The sequence below is a fragment of the Macrobrachium nipponense genome, chromosome 12, assembly GCF_015104395.2.
Source record: "Macrobrachium nipponense isolate FS-2020 chromosome 12, ASM1510439v2, whole genome shotgun sequence".
In the NCBI taxonomy this organism is placed as follows: Eukaryota; Metazoa; Arthropoda; class Malacostraca; order Decapoda; family Palaemonidae; genus Macrobrachium; species Macrobrachium nipponense.
The window spans coordinates 21169997-21193525 of record NC_087205.1 but is presented as its reverse complement, the minus strand read 5'-3'; the positions used below and the strand labels follow the sequence as shown (position 1 = coordinate 21193525).

Below are 23529 nucleotides of genomic sequence, written 5' to 3'. Positions count from 1 at the left end.
GTGGTACATAACGAAGCCCGCCCTCCTCCCCTCATATGGACAGGTAGGCATGAAACTTCTGACTTATTGCTGGAATGGTTCCTGGTACCCGGTAGAGGGCGGGAGGAGAGGGATCACCTGTCAATCCATTAGCGCTACCGTGAATTTCAAATTCTGCCGTGACGTCAGGAGAAGACAGCTAGATGTAAACCACCGGTAAGTATAAGTGAAACTTTATATTATTATAAAAATGTCATTTTTTATGCTTACTGACATCACAAATGAAACTCCACAGCGCTTATTTGATTTTAATTATACACATTTTGGTCTTAATTTACTCAAGATACCACTTAAAAAGTGTGAGAATGATTATTTAAAGCACTTCACTACATATATCAAAATAGTGAAACCATGGCAGGAACAATTTTCTTGCGTTATTGTACATCTGGCTGCTATAAACATCTGAGAGTGGACGATGCTTAATGAATTGTTCATAAAAAAATGTATTTTGTTGTTAGCACTTTTCATTGATTTAAACTACTATCTATTTCAAGGCCCATGACACCCTCCTTTTTTTATGTAACTAATGAACTAGGCTTCTGATTAATGTGAAACCGAAACCACCAGAGTTTGAGACACCGACCTAATTAAGAAAAATGGATTCAAGCATCTACTCCGCATTATTGTCTTACTTTATATCGAAAAATGTCATCTCAATTTTGTGGAATGGTGAGAACGGAAATTAAGACCTGGCAACTAGGCGCAGTAAGACGTGTGTCAACCATGACGTGGGGCCCCGTGACGTTTAACACCTGCCACGCCCCCGTTTCTGTATGGTTATGAAATAATATATATTGTAGTGAATTATACTGTTCTTTAATGGAATCTAAAATACTGGTTGGTTATTATGTTTGAATAAACTCATTTTTAGCTTCACTTGTGTTTATTATTTAATTAATATGTAATTCTTACTAAAAAGAAGACGGAAAATAAAAATCTCGGATGGCAGTCAGAGACTCGGAGGTGATCGTGCTAGGGAAGGTACACGTCTGTTAGATACAGGTATTGACAAGGGCTTTTGCTGACACTTGCGTACTGCCTACTATTGATATTTTATATCATGTCTAGAATGCTTCACACCCATTGTCCACAAGTTTGTTGTAATACTTTTGTGTTGCGGCACTTAACATACTACAAGAGGGAAGAATACAATAATAAACTGAAGATTGGATTGAATAGGTTGGTATCATGTCATGTTTAATGGCGTATCATCACGGACATGTATAGTTGAATATTATGCATTATCAGATTCTCTCTCTCTCTTTATAAAGATACATACATATATATATAATAATATATATTATATATTAAATATATATATATACTATATATATATATATATAGATATATATTAATAAATATCGAAATACCCATCTTGTGAAGAACTCTCCAAAACAAAGTTTCCGATGTGCCTTCAGGTAATATTCCTTTCCTTCTTGAGTTCTCTTTTCATAGTGTAATTGTAAAGTACCCTTTGCAAGAACTTGCTGTGAACATATCTACGATTTGTACCGATGGTAAAAAGAGAATCGAACACATCTTCAGCTGGCTGTGTGGAATGAGACTGTACTGAATCTGATGAGGACGGTGCTAATGTGATGGCGATGGAGCTCTTGATAGTGTCGGCGATGAGGGTGGTGATGGTAATGGGACTGTGATGGTGGTGGAGTTGGTTGTCCTGCAATTGGCCGTGAATGTATGGTGCACTTGAACATCTGATGAACGGCATTCCTTGTCATATCCGTGACATCAGCAACTCAGTCATACGGTCTGTTTGGGTAAAAAATATTTAAAGAGATAAAGAGAGAGGTTGTTCGATAGATATTTTACACGAGGACAAATATTTTTTTACCCAAACAGACCATATGACCGAGCTGCTGATGTCACGGATATGACAAGGAATGCCGTTCGTCAGATGTTCAGGCGCACCATACATTCACGGCCAAATAGCAGGACAACCAACTCCACCACCAGCACAATCCCATTACCATCACCACCCTCATCGCCAGCACTATCAAGAGCTCCATCGCCATCACCATTAGCACCGCACTCATCAGATTCAGTAGTCTCATTCCACACAGCCAGCTGAAGATGTGTTCGACTTTTTTTACCATCTGTACAATTCGTCGATATGTTCACGCAAGTTCTTGTCAAAGGATACCTTACATTACTACTCTGACAAGAGAACTCAAGAAAGAAGGAATATTTTACCTGAAGGCACATCAGAAACTTTGTTTTGGAGAGTACTTCACAAGATGGGGTTTCGATATATACATATACATATATATATAAATATATATATAGATATATATATATATATATATATATATATATATATATATATAATATGTATATGGCAATAGATATATATATATCTATATACTACTATAATATATATATATATATCATATATTATGTCTATATATATATATATATCATATATTATATATATTATATCTATATCTATATAATATATATTTATAAATTAAATTTTATATTATATATATAATAATATAACTATATTTATATATATTATATATATATATATTTATAATAATATATGTATATATATATATATATATAGATATATATATCCATATAATATAATTAATAAATTATTATAATATATATATAATTAGTTATATATATATATATAATAATAATATATGTATTATATATAATATTAATATATATAAATATTTATCATATATTATATTATTATATATAATATATATATGTGTGTGTATATATTATTATATTATATATATATATATATGATATATATATATATATATACTATATAATATAAAATATATATATATAATAAATATTATATATATAGAATTATATAATATATATATATATATATATATATCTATAATATATATATATATATATATATATACATATATATATATCATATATAATCTATATTCCTATATATATTTAATTTTATATATATAGCCCTATATAATATATTCTATTTATATATTATATATATGCCTATATACACTATAAAGAGAGAGAGATTCGAATCTGCATGCCTAATATTCAACTATACATGTCCGTGATGGTACGCCATTAAACATGACATGATACCAACCTATTCAATCCATCTTCAGTTTATTATTGTCTTCTTCCCTCTTGTAGTATGTTAAGAGTCGCAACACAAAAGTATTTACTACAACCTTCTGGACAATGGTGAAGCATTCTAGATGATATATAAAATATCAATAGTAGGCAGTACGCAAGGTGTCAGCAGGAGCCCTTGTCATGCCTGTATCTAACAGACGTGTACCTTCCCTAGCACGATCACCTCTCTGAGTCTCTGACTGCCATCCGAGATTTTTATTTTCTGTCTTCTTTTTTGTAAGAATTACATATTAATTAAATAATAAACACAAGTGAAGCTAAAATGAGTTTATTCAAACATAATAACCAATCAGTATTTTAGATTTCCATTAAAGAACAGTATAATTCATTACAACTTATATTACTTCATAACCATACAGAAACGGGGGCGTGGCAGGTGTAAACATCACGGGGCCCCCACGTCATGGTAGACACACGTCTTTCTGCGCCTAGTTGCCAGGTCTTAATTTCCGTTCTCACCATGCCACGAAATTGAGAAGACATTCTCAATATAAAGTAAGACAATAATGCGGGGTAGATGCTTGAATCCATTTTTCTTAATTAGGTCGGTGTCTCAAACTCTGGTGGTTTCGGTTTCACATTAATCAGAAGCCTAGTACATTAGTTATATTAAAAAAGAAGGGTATCTATGGCCTTGAAATAGTTAGTATATTACTGAGTTCACTTTATTTCTTAGTTTTTTAACACTTATGGCTGAAAATAAATTGGTACACGGTCATGATGACATGTCACAATGTCATGACATTAAAATACAGGACTGAAATAAAGGTCCTAAATCCAAAATTATTACTTAAAACACCATTAAATTTTACAAAACTAACATTTTGTATGTAATATGTATTACACTGTATGTAATATACTTTATATTAATAAAAAAAAAAAAAACTACAAATAGGAAAATGCAAAAAATACATTGTAATGTTCACAGCAAAAGTGTTGAAATTTGTCTCAGCAATGTGGTTAGTTTTCCAACAAAAAAAATGAATATTTTCAAATGAATTATGAATATGTAATACATTTATGCAACTCTTGAACCTATTCAGGTATTTACCTCATTATTTATCTATCTCTGCTGCATCCTTGAAAATTCGCTAGATTTCCCCCGCCCACGTCCCGAATTGCCCCCAGCATTTATCATTGCTGTAAAGGAACTGTACCAACATCTATGGGTCAAATTGTTTGTGTATTTGGCACAGGAAATGGGCAGTTTGTTACTCAAGTACTAACGCAGCAAACATTGAGATGGCATCACTATCCTACACTTAAGGTGTTTTAAGTAAAAATTTTGAGAGTATCATGGCCGGTAAGTTAGCACTGCACATAGCTAGACCTTCAGTAACCCTCAGTTTAATCAGAATATGCCATTATTTTGTAATTTAGGGAGAAACACTTACTCTGAGAGACGTAGAGGTGGCTGCGTAGAGTGGCCCACAACTCTTGACTGATGCTCATGGTGACAGAGTCAAGGGCTTTTTCGGGAAGTGATTGCAGCTCTGAGGGGTGATGAACCGTTTGTGGCCCCCAAGCGTTTACCCTATTAAGGTATAAGTTAGGGCTTGGAGCGCTGTAACGAATGTAGGCCTAAATTTAGCTTAGTTTGTGAGTTAATTTTGGTGCTACTGCAGGCCAGGACGTAGTGAAGAATGTTTTTGCTGTAAATCGTCATAAAGCCTTATACATTTAGGAAGTACCTATTACTACTCCCTAACCTAACCTTGCCCAGTCAAGGGCAATGTGCCCTGACTGATGGAATGGAGTTTTGCCCCCACTTATATGAGGATTTTTGATATACCTGCCTATCCTATTTGGCCATTTCTAAGATAGTTCATACTGCTTGGTCTGCAGTCACCTCACAATTGTTAAGCCAAGTTTGCAGCAACTAGAACTTGGCTTACTTTTCTGGCTATTAAAATTAAAAATTAATATTTTTTGCTTCAAACATAAGCCTAGGTTAAACCACACTCTTTGGTTAGACTTAGCCAAAGTTCGTATTTATCAAGTCATGTAGAATAACTAACCTACTATCCAAGTGTAAGCATTTTTTTTTTCACCTGTGGGCTAGTTGTTGGGACAAACTTAATCGTTTTGTGAATCCCTAACCAAGGCCTACTAGGTTGCTGCTCCAATAAGTTTTGGAGGATTTTTATGGGACCTCAGTATTTGGGGCAAAACAAAAATGAGTGCTTAGCATAAGTTTAGTGCCAAGTGCATTGATGAATAACATAAGCAACATAATGTAAATAAGGGCCTATAATATTATGAATTCATTTGTCATAATTTCTGGAAAACAAAGTGTTTTACCAATGGTCTTAGCATGTAGTTTGGGACAGAAGGGGTATGGTAATTTCTACAAACTACCCACAACCAATTTTTATATTGTAGTTTGTTTTTATGTATTTATGTAGGCCTATACGTACTACGTATACTTTTTTTTGTTTTTTGTTGGTTTTGACAATTACATATATGAGATATTCATAGTTAATTTATTTCATTTTGAGAGAAACCAAGTTTTTGAAGGGGAAAATACGTTCAATTAAAATGTTAGAGGGGTCACAAGTAACAACAGAACATGTGCACGTCAGACACTAAAATTCAGACTGTTTGATGAATTCTTGTTAACTTTATAACATCATTTTGTATTATAGAGAAAAAAATTTGTTACCTGTATCTGACCAAGAATCTAATTGGTAATCTCCTTTATCAGCAAACATGCATGATCCACAGTATTTCTTAAGGATGCCCATCTCCCCTATTTGTCCATATTTTGTAAGATGTTAATAATAATTTTTCGTCTTAAGTAGTCCTTCATACATAATACATAGCCATTTTGAGGCCAACAGCAATTCTTACAAAGTTTGAAGAGAGTTTTTGAAATTCCTGTTGGTCATGCTGCCTAAATAACTAAACAGCAGGTAAGTTGCTTTATGTTTTAGTTTTATGTATGCAACTTACCAAGTAGTTACATAGTAATTAAAGGTTCTAAACCGTCGGCAGCTAGAATTTTGAAATTCACAGAAGCGCTACATGTATTGGCTAGGCAATGCCCCCTACCCACTTCTGGGGGAGAGAAGAACCAACTCGGCACAAAAATCATTTGTTTCTGCCGATTGGTACTGTCAACAACTAGTTCAGTAGCAGAGGGTATTATTTTGGAATTGCTTACTTCTTGTTGAATATCTGTGGATGTTTGTTTTTAGTAGCTATTTCTTCAATATTTAGCCGTTGTTAGGTAGTTTGTGGAAGAGTTAAATTTTGCCTTTGTTTCAGTTGGCAAGTATTCAGCATGTCCAATAATGGCTCTCAAAGTATTAGGTATTGCAGCAAAGGCTGCAGTGCTAGACTGATTAAAGCCTGTTATGATCCACGTTCAGTTTGTATAGTGTAGTAGTGAAACTTCCTCGTATAGAGTGTAGTAGTGAAACTTGCTCACCAACTTTGACTTGTGGGGAATGCTTTAAGCGGGATAATGAAACTTGTAGGACTTTAACTAGCCATTTAAGTACGTTGGAAAGGGACAAAAGGAGGAAAGCTGCTTCTAGAGCAAATGTTAAGAAACAGTTAGCTAGTTAGGAACTGACTGTTAGTATTCTCTCCTTCCACTTCTGTTCAAACTTCCCCCTCTCCTAATCAACCTAATCCTAACCCTGACTGTCTTGCACCCAAATCCGATGCCGTTGCCAGCCTTGAAGCTCGAGTAGAAAAAAAATGTCTTATGTTGCAGACGATGGAGACTAGGAGCGTCTGTTAAGTACATTGATGGACAAGATAGGTGGTCATGTGAGTGCCAGTGTTAGTGATGTGAAAGAGTTGGCTGTTTGCTCTACTGATTCTCCTAGGCAAAGGTCCCTGTCAAATGCCCCAGTTCTAGGAGGAGAAATATTGGTAGCCCAAGGAAGGTCAGTGGGAAAAGTTCTGAGCATCATCAGATCATTCCCCTGTGCTTACATCTGGATCCAAGAAACAGACTGGACCTGAGCGTCTGTTGGTGCATGTGCACCATTCTTGTACGGAAGACATAGTTCGTCCTTAGTTTTCAGTAGGATTTTAGGAGCATCCATTAAGACAGGAGCACCCATTGATGCAGGAGTGCCCATTAGTGCAGGAGTGCCCGTTAGTGCAGGAATGCACATTGGTGGAAGAGTCTTCTTTTCTTCAGGAACATCCATTGGTGCATTCTTGTCCTCAGGTATTGGAGCCAGTAATTGTGTATGACAGAGTTTTGGCTCCCGACCGCCCTTTAGTACCTTAAGCCTAGATTTCCCAATGCTTTAATCATTTCTATTGTTGCATTGACTTTCCTGCAGTTTTATTTACTTTTCCTTTCCTTACAGCATTCTCAACTTCACTCTCATTGCTATTGGTCGTTCTATTGGGAGGACATTTTCCAGTTCTTCACGCTCATTCTCATTGTTTAATAGTTGTGAAAAATAGTTTTCTCCATCTTCTCTTGATTTCCTCTTCTTCAATTAAGATATTTCCACTTTCATCTTTAATAGTTCCTACTTCTCTACCTACATACTACCTGTCTTTTCTTCTCACTTCTGCAATTCTGTAGATTATCTTTTCTCCCTCAGGTGTTCCCATCATGTCATATAAACCATTCTTTCCTTGCTTCTCTCTTTGCACCGCTTACCACTTTCTCTTTTTGTCCGGTTGGTAGTTGTTATCTTCTTCCCACCCTCTTCTGGCTATACTCTTTTCTTTCACAGCTGTTTGAACCTCTTGATTCCACCACCATGTTTCTTTTTGAACCTCTTGATTCCACCACCATCTTTCTTTTTCCTGTTGCTGCTTTCCACTTGTCCTCCCACACAGCTGGCTGTTGCTGGTAAGACAATCTCTTTCATATCATCCCCATATCTCCTCCGATGATTCTGAACATTGTCCAACTTACAAATCTCCCTTCTTTGGCTCTTTCCACTTTGCTTCTGAACTCTCATGCCATCTCCCCCTTCAGCCTTCAAGTTTTAATCCTTCTATTCCTGGTTGGGGCTTTTCTTTTCATTATTGCTTTCAACCTAAAATCTGCCACTACCAGTTTATGCTAAGCTACAACAGATTCATTTGGAATAACCTTACAATCCATAATGATTTTCTTGTCTTCCTTCTTAACCAAAACAATCAATTTGTCTCATTTTGTCCCTACCTTTGTATGTACCAGCAAGATGACTCTCTTTTCTCAACTGTGTATTCAAGACTACCAAATTCAAAGCTTCTGGCTAATTCCAGTAATCTTTCACCTTTCCTTCCTGGTTTCTTCTTGCCAAAAAAAAAAACCTCTTCATGTATTCTTTCAAAACCATCAGAACTCTTACCTACATGGGCATTCATGTCCCCAGATAACAGTAGTAGTTCACTTTTGGGAACTCTTTTGATATAGTCTTCAAATTTCCCTCTGAATTTCTCCTCCTCCTCTTCGCTACACCCTTGTTGAGGGACATATTCTGAGATATGCCATACTACCTTATCTTTCACAAACTTTAAGCCCATGAATCTGTCACTGATATGCTGGACCTCTTGACATTTTCCTGCAAATCTGGATGGCGAATAATTCCTACCCCATTTCTCCTTGTATCTTCCCCTGTGTAGTGAACTTTATATAATTCTCCCAGCTTTCTTGCACTTTTTCCCTTCTATTTAGTCTCTTGTATACACAATCATAATTTTCCTTCTCTGCATGACATCAACCAACTCTCTTACCTCTTGTGAGGCTACCAACATTCCAATTTCCAATTCTTATATTTCCTTTCTTTTTCCAGTCCTCTCTCCTCACAAACTTCTTGAGCCGCTGTCGTGACATCTGCAGCACCCTTTGCATATTTCTCATTGCTGTCAGGGGATATTGCAGTGCGTCACTTACAGGTTACGCTTTATCCCTATTGCATTCCATCATTGACTCGAGATTTATTATTTAAGTTTTGCCATTGTTTTCATACTTTGTTGGCTAGACCAGGCAGCAACTCTCTCCATTTATCTGGGCTTGAGACCGGCAGCAAGATGGACTGGCTCGTCCCCCCTACTGGCTGGGTTCAAGTGTCAGCTTGTAGCACTTTATAAAATACAGTATGTGTAAGATCTACAAAATCATCTGTGTATGATGTGTAAGATCTGAAAAATCTTCTTTCGGATTAGAGTAGGATTATAATATTTACTCTGTGATCTTTTCAGTCTGCTTTTCTTCATGCCAAAACCTGTTTAATGTCCTTTATACTAGTTTATAGACAAACATATTATATCCATGGATACGCAGTCTATTTTTAACTGCTTTACTTAATTGCAACATCATTCTAAAAAGAAATCCACTGTTAAACCTGACTACAGGGTGAATGCAGGAGATGGGCTCTGTAGGTAGTATTGCACATTTCTTACCTGGTAGTAGTATTCCTGTGGAAGAGGTATTTACTCCTTTAATCCCTTCTCGTATAAACTAGGATTTTATTTTTTTGGGAAGGCATTGTTTTTTGCTATACACAGATGCTTAATTTAAAAGAATATTTATAAAAATACAAACTACTCCTTAGTTTTAGATTATTTCCATTATGATTTTGTTAAAGATGCATTAGTCCGAGAGTAAATCTTCATATAGAGAAAATTCTGGAGGAAGAGGTGTGCTCTTCTTAAGGAAAATCTTTCACCCCTCTGAAATAACAGCTTTAGTATGACAGCGGGTTTGCATCTTTCAAACAAAATTCATTGTAGTATCACCGTACTCTATTTTCATTGCCATCTTGATCTTTTTGTTGAGATGGTAAGCGGCCCAGTAATATCAGTTTGGCTGTTTGATAAATTTGGAGTAGTATATATATTGATAATTTAAGTGTGTGAATCAGAATATCTAGTCACCTTATTCTACTTTTAAGCCAAAAAAGTGTTCTATATTACTGACATTTGATTTTTATAACTATCTTCTCTAAACATTGAAGACATACTCAGTAATCTTTGGCAGTTAAGACAGAGGATACATCTGTTATAATCTTTTCATCCCTCAGAATAAGATTGTGAGATAGCATACTTGGAACTTCAATCATGCTTATATTTTGTATTAACATTTTTTTCTTTTGTATGATTTATTGACAAAGTTGATGTGAACTGTTTGGCATCCTTATGGCTGGACAACATTTTTTTTCTTTTGTAGGAATTTTATTGACAAAGTTGATGTGAACTGTCGGCATCCTTATGGCTGGACTGCTCTTCATGCTGCTGCATATAAATGGTCGGGCTGCAGCGGTAAAATTTTTGCTTGAGAATGGTGCAGATCCGAACCTGCCTGATGATTTCTCCAATATTTTTCAAGTGAGATGAAATTATATTTGGTAACAAAAAAAAGTTATTGCTAATTTCTTAGAATGTTCAGAATTAATAGAAAAATAACAGGGACATTGTTAGGAATTTAGTCTTGTGTTGATTTTGCAAGTGCTTTTGGTTTGACATTTTTAAGCACTTTTAGAAGGTAGTCATAGTTAGGTTAAGAAATACCAGATTAGTGATTGATACAGAATTTTATCTAAAATTTACTTATTCATATGGGGATACAAATCATTTGGAAGCATAGGTTCCAACTTTATTTTTTTTTTTGGTGGATGGATTGTAGCCAAAGAATCAGGCCTTATTAAAAGCCTTTGTGAGGTTATGAATGACTTCTAAGGCTTCCTTGGGATTGATGAAAAAAAAAGTTGCTCATGTTGTGAGGGAGATCAGTAGAGAATGATTTTATATGATAGATGATGAAATGGAAGAATGTAGGGAAAGTAATATTGGTGTTTTGACAAATAACTACTATTTTCATACAATCAACTTACCTGTCAGATATATACTTAGCTAAGACTCCGTCGTCCCTGACAGAAATTCAAATTTCGCGCCACTCGCTACAGGTAGGTCAGGTGATCTACCGGCCTGCCCTGGGCAGCAGGACTAGGAACCATTCCCGTTTTCTATCATATTTTCTCTGTCGCCGGTGGTATCAACATTGTTGTTACTACCTCCTGACTTAGATTCTTATTTCAACCTTTTGATCATCGTTTCTCGGCTTTTTGGTGACGTATCTGGATCGTGGTTTTTGGCATTCGCTACTGTGGACTGAATTTGGACTTGCTTTTTGATTTTCTCAGTATGTCTGACTCAAATGTGAGTGTGAGAATGTGAGAATGTGTGTGAATGTAGTCTGCAGGGTGATGATACCGAAGGCTTCGGTTGATCCTCACACTGTATGTCATAAATGTAGGGGGTTTGAATGTTCTTCTACTAATACCTGTCATGAATGTGACGGGTTAAATGCAGAAGAATGGAAGACTCTAACTTCTTATTTGAGGAAGTTAGAGAGGGATAGGGTTAGACGTTTGAAGAGTGTGAGTACAAGGCCTATTGAGCCTTTTATTGACCCTATATCTAACCTTGATGATTTTGATTCTCCCTCTGTGTCGAATTCACAAGCTTTACTTTCAGAATCGGCCTCTGAAATCGCCGATCTGAAGGCTACTATCCATAAGATGAAGTCCAAATGGCGGTCTTACAAGGTAAGGATAGTGGAAAGTGAAGTGTCAGTGAAGTGAGTGCTCCCAGTGTTGTGGAGGGGGCGTTTGATCGTCCCTGCGACGCTCCCAGGCCTAGACCTCTTCCAAGCTCCCATGCCCAGAGGAGAAGGAAAGTCGAAAGCCTTAAGGAGGTCGTGGGGAATCCCCAACGGTCAGACGTCCCTTCAGCAGGCTCTGTTTTGCTTCAGGCTGCTCAGGGCCGCTATAGAAAAAGTGTCCTGCGAGAGTGTTTCTCTTCCTCTCCCTCTCCTTCACCTAAACGAGGGTGGAAGGATTCGGACCTTTCTAGGCCACTGAAAAGGCATTTGAGAGAACCTGATTTGAATGCAAGCCCGGAGCGCTTCTCAGATGAAGCTCCCTCTTCTATCAAAAAGGCGAAGGTTGCGTCAACGTCTCCCTACATGGACGCAGCGGACCGCTTGCCTTCGACTTCTCCCCCCATTGAAGATGACGTGGGAGAAGCTTCAAGGAAAATTCTCCTTGCTGTACAAGAACAGCTAGCCTCGTTGGTGGGAGTTTTGGCGAGAGATCCTCCTCGTAAGAAGGACGTTTCTCTTCCAATCAAAAAGTCTCGTCCTCTCTCTCCTGCAAAACGCGAGGCGTCTTTCAGACATGAAGCTTCGTCTTCCAAACATGCTGAAGAAGTTTTGCTTTCTAGATCGAGATCGAGAGAGCCATATTTCAGAGACGTGACGCCAGATAGACGTGAGGCGTCATACAGAGCGTCTTATAAGCGCGAGGCGCCAGCCAAGGTTTTGGCGCCAGCCAGGACGCCAGTTGAGAGCGAGACGTCTTCCAGGCGCGAGGCGTCATCCAGACGTCAGGAGTCAGCCAAGCGCGAGGCGTCAGCCAGGATACTCGGCGGACGAGAGGCGTCATCCAAGCGCGAGGCGTCATCCTTTTATGGGGAGAAGCCTAGGCTTTTGGCGCCAGCCAAGAGGGAAGCTTCTTACAAAGCTCAAACTTTGAAGAGGAGGGATTATCATTCCTTAGTCCCTCTCCTATCAGGAGTTTGTCTCCCCCAGAGGAAAGACGTCCTGATTTGTCTACGGAGTCTCCTCTACACCCCGAGTTGGAGGAAAACTCGGAAGACAAGAATCGTGGAAGAGAAGGACTGTCAAGCTACAAAGTCTTGACAGCCCTGCTTCTTGAAGAATACGGAGACGCTTTATCCCCTGCCGCTCCTCCTTCTCCGTGCTCTCTGTTCTCGAGTGCAAAGGCGAAGAAGTCTTCATCTTTTCTAAGAATGAAGCCCACCATTCTATGAAGAGGCTCTTCAGTCTTTGAATTCGTGGATGGATTCGAAGAAGGAGCTGGCCAGAACGGTCTTCTGCATGCCCCCAGCAAGACTCGCTGGTAAACGGGGCATTTGGTATCAGACGGGAGAGAATATGGGGATTTCTCTTCCGTCTTCGGCTGAAGCGGACCTTTCGACTTTAGTCGATGCGTCAAGAAGGCAAGGATTGAACTCTGCCCGTGTGACTTGGGGCATTTCAGAACTGGATCATCTCCTCAAGGGACTCTTCCATGTATTAGAAGTTTTCAACTTCTTAGATTGGTCCCTTGGGGTGATGTCCAAGAAGGCCCATGATTCAGAAGGACTCGACCCAGAAGTTCTCCTGTGTATTCTGTCATGTATTGACAAGGCGGTACAGGATGGCTCGTTTGAGATCTCCTCTTTATTTGGAGCGCGGGACTTCTTAGAGAGGACAGTCTTCAGTGCTTTTTTGACTAAAGCAGTCTCCCACTCTCAAAGGGCAGCACTGTTGTACTCTCCCTTATCGGACTTTTTGTTTCCTTCTCAGTTAGTGAAAGACATTTCCCGTTCATTAACTGAGAAGGCGACTCAAGACCGTCTTAACCCAGTTCATCAAGGAAGAAGAGACCTGCGACTGCGTGGAAAAGAAAGGACCGAGTACGTCGGTTCAGCCCTTTCGAGGTGGCCCTACCTCCAGAGCACCCTCAAGAAGGAAGGCTCCTGAGAAGAGAGGTAGGTCTGTCTTCCGTCCCTTTAAGAAGGGAAAGTGATGCTTCTCTCCTCCAAACACCAGTAGGTGCCAGGCTCCTGGGATTTGTGGAGTCCTGGGCACGTATCAACGGACGCCCTCATCATGTCTGTGATAAGGAAGGGATATCTTATCCCTTTCCTGGACAGTCCTCCCTGACTTCAACTCCGCGGGAACTGTCAGCCAAGTACAAGGATTCTGTGCTGAGGGATACTCTTCGACTGATGGTGGATCAGATGTGGGACAAGAAAGCGATAGAACTAGTACTGGATCAAAACTCCCCGGGGTTTTACAATCGCCTTTTTCTGGTTGCGAAGGCCTCGGGGGGCTGGAGGCCGGTACTAGACGTCAGCGCTCTGACAAATTGTTCAGAAGGAGAAGTTCTCTATGGAGACTTCGGCCTCAGTCCTTGCGGCTATGCGCCAAGGAGATTGGATGGTGTCTCTGGATCTCCAGGACGCCTATTTTCATGTCCCGATCCACCCTTCATCGAAGAAGTACCTCCGTTTCATGACGGGGGGAAGGATCTTTCAATTCAGAGCCTTGTGTTTCGGCCTTTCCACAGCTCCTCAGGTCACAAGCCTAATGAAGAATGTGGCGAGGTTTCTTCACCTCAAAGGTGTAAATATCTCTCTGTATCTGGACGACTGGCTCATCAGGGCCAGATCAGAGAGACAGTGTTTGGAGGACCTTACGTTGACACTAAACCTGATCAGATCGTTGGGATTACTCGTAAACCTCGAGAAGTCACAGCTGACCCCCTCCAGTACAGAACTTAGTCCTTATCTGGTGGGGATTCAGATGGATTCTCGGGGTTTTCGAGTATTTCCTTCAAGAGAGAATCGCAAAAGGCTTGCAGAAAGTCTCTCTGTTCTTAGGGAAGGAACAGACTTCGGCGAGGGAATGGCTGAGCCTTCTAGGGACCCTTCCTCGCTCGAACAGTTCTTCCCGCTAGGAAGACTTCATTTACGTCCACTTCAATTCTTCCTCAAGAGGTCTTGGAGTTGGAAGACCGGACGGGTTCTTTCAGACGCCTTTTTTTTTCCCCATTCCAGTGGAGATGAGACCTCACTTGGAATGGTGGTTGCCCCCTCTGAAGGAGAACAAGGGAATCTCCCTGAAAATCCAGAACCCAAGCCTAGTGTTGTACTCTGACGCTTCGGAGAAAGGTTGGGGAGCAACATTAGGGTTGAAGGAGGTGTCAGGCACCTGGGAAGCAGCGCAGGTGTCCTGGCACATAAACTGCAAAGAGCTCTTCGCCGTACACCTGGCTCTGAAGAGTCTAGAACCTCTTGTTTCGAACAAAGTAGTTCAAGTAAATGTGGACAATACCACAGCACTTGCCTACATTCGGAAACAAGGAGGGACTCACTCCTTGTTCCTCTACGAACTTGCAAGAGATCTTCTGCTTTGGACGTCCCAGAGGAACATCTCCCTGCTTACGAGGTTCATTCAAGGGAGAAAGGAAACGTAAGGGTGCCGACAGACTCAGCAGGAGGAACCAGGTCCTTCACACAGAGTGGACCCTACACAAAGATGTGTGTCAAGATCTCTGGTCTCTTTGGGGACTCCTCATGTGGATCTCTTCGCCACGTTTCTCTCTCAAAAGACTGGAAGTCTTTTGCTCGGTCGTGGAAGACCCCAGAGCTCTAATAGTCGACGCCTTCCTACTAGACTAGTCTCACCTAGACATCTACGCTTTTCCTCCGTTCAAAATCCTGGGACTAGTGCTGAAAAAGTTTGTGGCTTCAAAGGGGACAAGGATGACCTTGATAGCCTCCTTTTGGCCGGCACAAGATTGGTTCACGGAGGTGGTGGAGTGGATGGTAGATTTTCCCAGATCCCTCCCAAGAAGGATGGATCTTCTCAAACAACCACCCTTCCAGAGGTATCATCAAAACCTCCCGCTCTCCCCGCTCTGACTGCCTTTCAACTATCGAAGACTCGTCAGAGCGAGAGGTTTTCTCGTAAAGTTGCAAGCGCGATCGCGAGAGCCCGCAGAGCCTCCACTAGACAAGTATATCAGTCCAAGTGGGAGGTTTTTAGAAGGTGGTGTAAATCTAAGAAGTTGTCCTCCTCCACTACCTCTGTTACGGAAATTGCGGATTTCCTGCTGTTCCTGAGAGAAGAATCTCATCTATCTGTATCCACAATAAACGATACAGAAGTATGCTTTCGGCAGTCTTCAGGAATAGAGGATTAGATCTGGCAGATAACAAGGATCTCCACGATCTCATAAGATCCTTTGAGACTACAAAGTCTAAGGAACCGGCTCCTCCTAACTGGAACCTAGATGTAGTACTCAAATTCCTGTCATCCGAAAGGTTCGAACCTCCTCATCTGGCGTCGTTTCGAGACATCACTAGGAAATGCTTATTCCTATTATCTTTAGCTACAGCAAAGAGAATTAGTGAACTACATGCTCTGGAGGATAGAGTAGGATTCAAGGGGGACTCAGCTATTTGCTCGTTTAAAACCTTGTTTTTAGCTAAAAACGAGAATCCCGCGAATCCCTGGCCTAAGACCTTCGAGGTTAAAGGCTTATCGAGTCTCGTAGGTAGAGAAGCAGAGAGGTCTCTATGTCCTGTAAGAGCTCTAAAGTTCTACCTTCAGAGAAAACAACAGATGGGGGGCTCTAGACAAGGTCTTTGGTGCGCGGTAAAAGACCCCACAAGACTGATGTCCAAGAATGCTCTTGCATTCTTTGTGAGAAACGTCATTACAGACGCGCATAAGATCTGTCCTGACGAAGAGTTTCGACTATTGAGAGTGACAGCTCATGAAGTGAGAGCAGTGGCGACGTCTCTCTCGTTTCAAAAGAATATGTCACTTAAAAACATCTTGGATACAACATTTTGGAGATGCAACTCAGTATTTGCATCTCATTACTTGAGAGACGTTCGTGTGACCTATGAGAAATGTTTTTCTCTAGGTCCTTTCGTGTCTGCGGATACGATCCTGGGTATAGGAGCCAACACCAATCCTTAAGTATATACTTACCTTCTTTTTAGATATGTTCTAGAGTCTCTTCTAACTAAAAGGGCTTGGTGTCGCACTGGCGGCCAGTCACTGTTGTTCAGTAAGAAACTCTTGTGATATCTTATTAGATGAGTATAAATTTTTTTTTGAAAATTTATGTATGTGTGCGTATTGTGTGTGTTTTTTTTTTTTTTGAGTTATGGTTGTTGTGAAGAGTTCAGGGGAAAACTCGGAACAATCTTTATTACTAACATGTGGTTAGGATCAGGTGGTCGGGATTGGTTGTATGCTCCCTTCATAAGGTGTATTTTGTCAATATAAGTGGATCAGCAACCCATTGACAAGTCCTTTCAGGCTCTGCCGAGTAAGCGGATAAGACCCCATCGGCAGACCCACAAGAACTCTTGGCCATAGATCATATATCTCGCTAAAGTTTCTTGAGGTGATGCAGACTACTGGGCAACACCCACGAAGTCTACCACCTACCAGGTAGGAACCAAGGTTTTATTTATACCTACAACATATGTTGTTTACCTGTCTATTTCCAGAAGTAGCTGTCTCTTACCCTCCACCAAAGGGTGCCAATCAGCTAAGTATATATCTGACAGGTAAGTTGATTGTATGAAAATGATATTGTTATGATACAATAAAGTTTCATACATACTTACCTGGCAGATATATACGATTATTGCCCACCCAGCCTCCCCGCAGGAGACAGGTGGAAGAGAGAAAATATGATAGAAAACGGGAATGGTTCCTAGTCCTGCCGCCCAGGGCAGGCTGGTAGATCACCTGACCTACCTGTAGCGAGTGGCGCAAAATTTGAATTTCTGTCGGGGACGACGGAGTCTTAGCTAAGTATATATCTGCCAGGTAAGTATGTATGAAACTTTATTGTATCATAACAATATCATTTTTACTTTGAAAGAGAATAATGAAGAGCCATCATTTATTTTTCTTTATTATACAATACAAGAATATTCTATTATTCTTTTTATATTTTGTTTTGTATACAAGTTAATAAGTTGCCTCATACAGGGTGTAACGTGAGTTTATGTAAATATTTGGGGAATTGAAAGAAAATGTCATTCTGAGCAGAAAATGTTCTATGAACATATGCATTTCTGGGCTTGGCTGTGTCGCTCCGTGAAATAGGTTCCTTTAGCACTATTTCTAAGGTAAAATATTGTTATAATACCAGAGAACTGCTAAATTGGAAATGCCAGAATATTCTGGCTCGCTCACCTTTATTAAAAGGTGTCGGTATGGTTTCTGGGGCGAGTGAAACCACTACCACGGGTCCTTCTCCAATTAGCTTCTCCTACATCAAAAAACCTCAAAAAGAGAGGAGCCGACCTAAGGCTCACTACCTACTACTGTGTAGCTAGCGCCTGTGACGTCATTCCTTTGATAGCACTACTATGCTGCACATGCGTTTTCTTTTGCTGTGTTGTGTTTCTCGCTTTTTGGAATTTTATTTCACCATGGATCATCAATCTGCTTCTGCATCCAAGTTAAGTACTGCTACTATAGTTGACACTAATTAGGGACTGTCTTCGGCCCTTTTAACCGGATTATTTAGGTTTTTATGAATCGTCGTCCCACGCGGCTTCGGCCCCGAGCCGCCATTACAGCGTGCTCCTTTGTGTCTCCTCCTTCGTGTCTCACGTGGTCTCCCATACCTAGTGAGCTCGAATTATTATAGCAGTATTGTTATGTCATTATGGTTTTACTATTATTGGTGATGCTTTTTTAACGATCATGTCCTTACACGGGGGATTCTGCCGAGCACGTGTTCCTGTTTCGTAGCCTTTTGGGACCCTACCGTTACAGTTCATGCATGCATGTGCCTTTTGGTTAGGTTACCTCGTTAGGGCCTATGAGACTATGCCAGTCTTTATTTTAGTCCTAGGCTACCCTGGCTGCCTGTCCTACGTTTATTCGTATCGACTCTAGGCCAGCTGCTCGGAGATGCCAGGTTTTGACCACCCTTACCGGTTGGTCATACCTAGTCCCTCCAGGACGCTCCTCTTTCTCTTCATCTAATTTATTTCCTTTCCCCCCATGTTTACTGTATATTTCATTTTCATACGAGTCGGCTTTGGTTGGCCTATAAGCCTTCCTTTCGCCTGGCCTTCTTCACCTCGCGGTGTGGCGGGATCACAAAAACAAGTAACCTCCCCACATAAACTTAACCTGTCTGGCTATCAAACCCACCCTCAATCACACTTTCCACTTAACACTAAAAACACAGCAGGACAATTGCCCAATACCTACATACAGACAAAAACACAAACAGGTACTCACCGCTGGCTTCTGATACCTAGGACTAGGCTGTGCTGTCGTCCACTGGATATAGGCTATAGGCTAGCCAACACACAACCACCGCCGACAACCAAACACAAATCAACCACCCAGGACCCACAACCCCACAAAAACTCAATAACCCAACGACTAAATGCAGATAACACCAACCGCCTGAAAAACACGACAACCACACGACTTACAGCAGTACAACCAACCCGCCAAAAACCAACCCTGCCCCAACCACCACTAACAGACACCGAAAAATGCACCACAAACCTCTTAACCTCACCACAAGACAGACACACGCACAACAACTTCACAACCCCAAAATCTATCAAATCACACCCAAACAACGAAACACCAAAGGAAAACTGCTGCCAAAACCAACACTGACTTGACCAGACGCCTCACTGTTTACAACTCTCGTAACAGACTTCCATTGACTACCTACAGAGTGCTACAACAGACATGCTTCCGACCGCCATCTAACCACTCCCATTCATTCTTCACCAATCTCTCTCTCTCTCTCTCTCACACAAACCTTTGGAGATGTTGTCAAATATAACTAAAATTACTCCTCCATATTACCTCCCCCATTACATTTGACAACATCTACTTACACTCACAACATCCACACTAAATTGCCTTTCGCAACACCCAAGGATGCTCAGATGCAGGTCCCCCTGGATCTTGTTTGAGGACCATCATACACTCTTTCAGTTACATCGCCATTCACTTCTTCCAAACCACTTTCTTTCAAACTCCCATTATCTCCCTCACTACCATCCTCCCAAATTCCATTCACTACTTCACCGATGTCTTCCAACTCTGGTTCCAACATCTCCCCTATTTCAGCCACCAAACCACTCAGTTCATCCATACTTCTGTCAAACTCCTGCAAAGACTTATCCATCCTATCAACCACCTCCTCAACTACTCAGTTTCCTTCTCACTGAAGTCTTACTTGTCCCTGTCAACTCAAACCCACATACACTACAAGTATCAATTCATTTCCCCCTTCCCCCAAAGTCCATCCGTAGCACACGCTTTATCAGCCGTTTGCACCCTACCACCAACCCCTTTACCATGCCGTTCACGCTTTTCCCTTCCACTTCCTCTCTCCACACTCTTCTGTTTTCTTTCATACTCAACCAAACACCAACTGTCGATCTCCCAGACCAATTTGTTCACCAACAGTCGGCTCATACTTATTCACCCTCAACCACTCACTCATCGCATTCTCCCGAACATAGTGTGGTACTTCCCTCCACTTACGGAGCTGGTTATGGTGTGCCCTAACCTTATCCAGTCCCCCACCTACTCGCAATTTCCCCAAAACATAACTCAATCCACTCGGTCCCACTTCCAAAATCTCAAAAGGCCCTTCAAATTTCTCCCTTACTTTATTCACATTCATTCTTCCCATCTCAACCACCTCTTTCAACACCTTATCCCCATCTTAAAACTCTCAAACCTTTCACTCGCTTTCTTCCACAAATCCCGATCACCTTCTGACAGACCCAACCGCGGTCTGACAATCCTTTCAAAATTCAACACATATTTACAAGGAGACATACCTATACTCTTCTGCAGTGTGGCGTTATATACCCAAACTGCACGTCCTACATACATATCCCAATCCTTGTCGCTCTTACTCATCATTCGCAAAATCTCAGTCATCGTCCTAACAGTCCTTTCAGCCAACCCATTCGCACTGGGCATATACGGAGTAGAATACACATGCACAATACCCCATTCCTTCAACATTTCTTCAAATTCCCATCCCACAAACTCAGGTCCATTATCACTCAACATTTTTGCCGGCTTACACACACACATGGGCAACATCACTTGACCCACCATTCGTGCAACAGTTTCACTCCTCTTATCTTTGATGGGAACCACATAAGCAAATTTACTCATGTGATCCACCATCACAATCATCCCCACGTGTCCTCTCGCAGTCCTGGGCAAAGAAACACAATCAATCACAAGCATTTCAAACGGCTCTTTCATCTGCAATCGCAACACAGGTGGACTTGCATGCACACTCTGATACTTTCTTTCCCTCTGACAGTCTTCACACGTGACAGCCACATCCACACAAATCTTACTCAACCCAGAGCATACAATCTCTCTCTCATGCATTCCCACAACTTATTTTTTCCCATATGCCCAAACCGATCATGCACCAACAAACACATACTCACAGCTGACTCAACAGAAAACACTGGCACATACACTTCCTTGTCATACACCCCTTCCTGATGCAAAAAGTACACTATGTTTTTTGCACACCACAAAACGTTTAGCACCCTCTTATATACATCCAACTCACATGGCCAGTCTTCCACACGCACTCCTCCCAAAACACATTGTCGCAACACACTTATCTCCAGGCACTTATTTTTGCATTTCCTCAATCTCTTCCTCACTCAACAGATCATTCTCACTCCTAGCAATATCAATCATACCCACAAAGTTTGCTACAAACACATTACCATCTTGAATCCTAGCTACTTGCCTGCCCCCCTTTCGTAAGAATTCCATTTCCTATCCATCTACGTCCTTGATATCCGTGGATCCTCAAAAATCTTATCCCTAATAAAAAACAAGATGGCATATCATTTTCTCCTATAACTATAAAGTTATGCATTACCTCAAGATCTCCCAACCTAACCTTTAACCGTACCTCTTCCCATACTAAAACACTTCCTTGTCCTAACCCATGTATTCTCACACTTGTAGACTGCCTTTTCACTTCCAATCACATCTCAAGTTCACTCACCACTGACCCACTCACCAAGGAAACTTTGTGCCCATGTGTCAACCAAACTACAATACTCACTATCATTTACTTGGACAAACGTCACCATTTTCCCTCGAGTCCCATGCATACACACATTCACTACCACGTTCACTGGTTATCCACATCACAATCCTCCTCATCACATTCATCCTCAGCTAACTCCCCATTTCCACAATTCTGACTCAGATCCCCTTCACAGTCCCTTTTTGTAACCAACCAATTACAACCACGTTCCCCGCACTGAATCATCAAAACCCCACGTTCATTACCAGACTACACCTTCCTCGATATTCAACCGGTCTGTCCCATCCAAAATACAACAACACTTTTATTCCAAACAACTCAGCTACTGCTGACAACAATTCATACAACACTTCTCCCTGCCCACCTTGTTCCTCCGCACATGCCACTTCCTTCTGCACATCACTCATCAACTTCACTCGCAACTCATTCACACTACCGGGTACCTCTTCAACCAGACCCTTACCTTCCAAGTTTTTCAATGCTGAAAACAAACATTCACACATTCTGTCATTCCCTTCAAACCTCTCTTTTACAACCAACCCCTCAGGTACCATATTCGGATCCCAGTCACTTTTCACAACACCACTGTCCTTAACCATGCATCCTAGACATCGTATCAGCAATCACATTTTTACTCCCCGGCACATATTCTAAGCTAAAATCAAACTCCCACTCAAATCCTCAATTGTCCTCGCAATCTAGCATTCACACTTCCTCTTGATCATATAAACTAACGGCCGATGATCTGTCCTTATGACAAATTTTACCCCATACAAAAACACTTTCAACGCTTTCACACAAAACCTTATTGCCGCAAGCTCTTCTCAACCACCGAATACTTAAGCTCTGCTTTATTAAAGCTTTACTCACATACGCAATCACTCTCAATTGTCCCTCCCCATTCACCTCTTGCATCTGCACCAAGCATCCTCCCATACTAAACTTACTAGCATCAGCATACAACTCAAGCTTACTGGCATCCTCACTGTAGTCCGGAAAAGCCAAGGTGACGTCCCTAGCAGCCTCCTCTTTCAATCTCTCAAATGCTCCCACCATTCGCTCATCCCACCTCAGCTAGTAGCAATTTTTCTTCCCGGTCCATTCAGTCAACGGCTTCCCTATACCCGAACAATCCCTAACGAACTTCCTCCCGAACTCAATCAAACCCAAAAAACCCTTTAACTCCCGCACGGGTCCGGGACGGTGGAAACTCCTTTACTTTTTCCACAAACTTTTCACTCTTCCTTACACCACTCGCACTCACCTTATGACCAAGAAATTCCACTTCCCCAGCCAACCACGTACACTTCTCCAGCTTCACTTTCACTCCAACCTCTTCCAACCGTTCTAACACCTTCTCAAGCAGTTCCACATTCTCCTCAACAGTCTCACTTGCAATCAAAACGTCATCTATAAACACAGTCACCTTCCTTCTATCAAACCAGCCAAAACTACATTCATCGCCCTCTGGAAGGCAGCAGGCGCATTAGCCAATCCAAAGCTTAACCTCTTGAATTGATAGTGGCAGCTACCACTCGAAAAACAAAAAAGCCGTAACATGCCTGCTCCCTTCCTCAAGAGGCATCTGGTAATAGCCCCTTACCAAATCCAATTTTGTGAACACTCTCATCCCATGCATCTTATACACACAATCAGACACCACATTCATCGGGAATCGCTC

At 41.0% G+C, this 23529-nt stretch overlaps 1 protein-coding gene across 2 annotated transcripts in view; it reads left to right on the top strand.

Annotated features, from left to right (window-relative positions):
• Positions 1-23529, top strand: part of LOC135224401 (mitochondrial disaggregase-like) — a 143558-nt gene that overhangs the window by 37395 nt on the left and 82634 nt on the right. The window contains exon 1 of one of the 2 annotated variants that reach the window (XM_064263373.1): positions 10338-10485. The exons of the other annotated variant lie outside the window; for it this stretch is intronic. Coding sequence (XP_064119443.1) covers positions 10369-10485 — 117 coding nt within the window. The 5' untranslated portion in view covers positions 10338-10368. Of the gene's footprint in view, positions 1-10337; positions 10486-23529 lie in introns of those variants that run through there. 2 annotated transcript variants of the gene reach the window in all.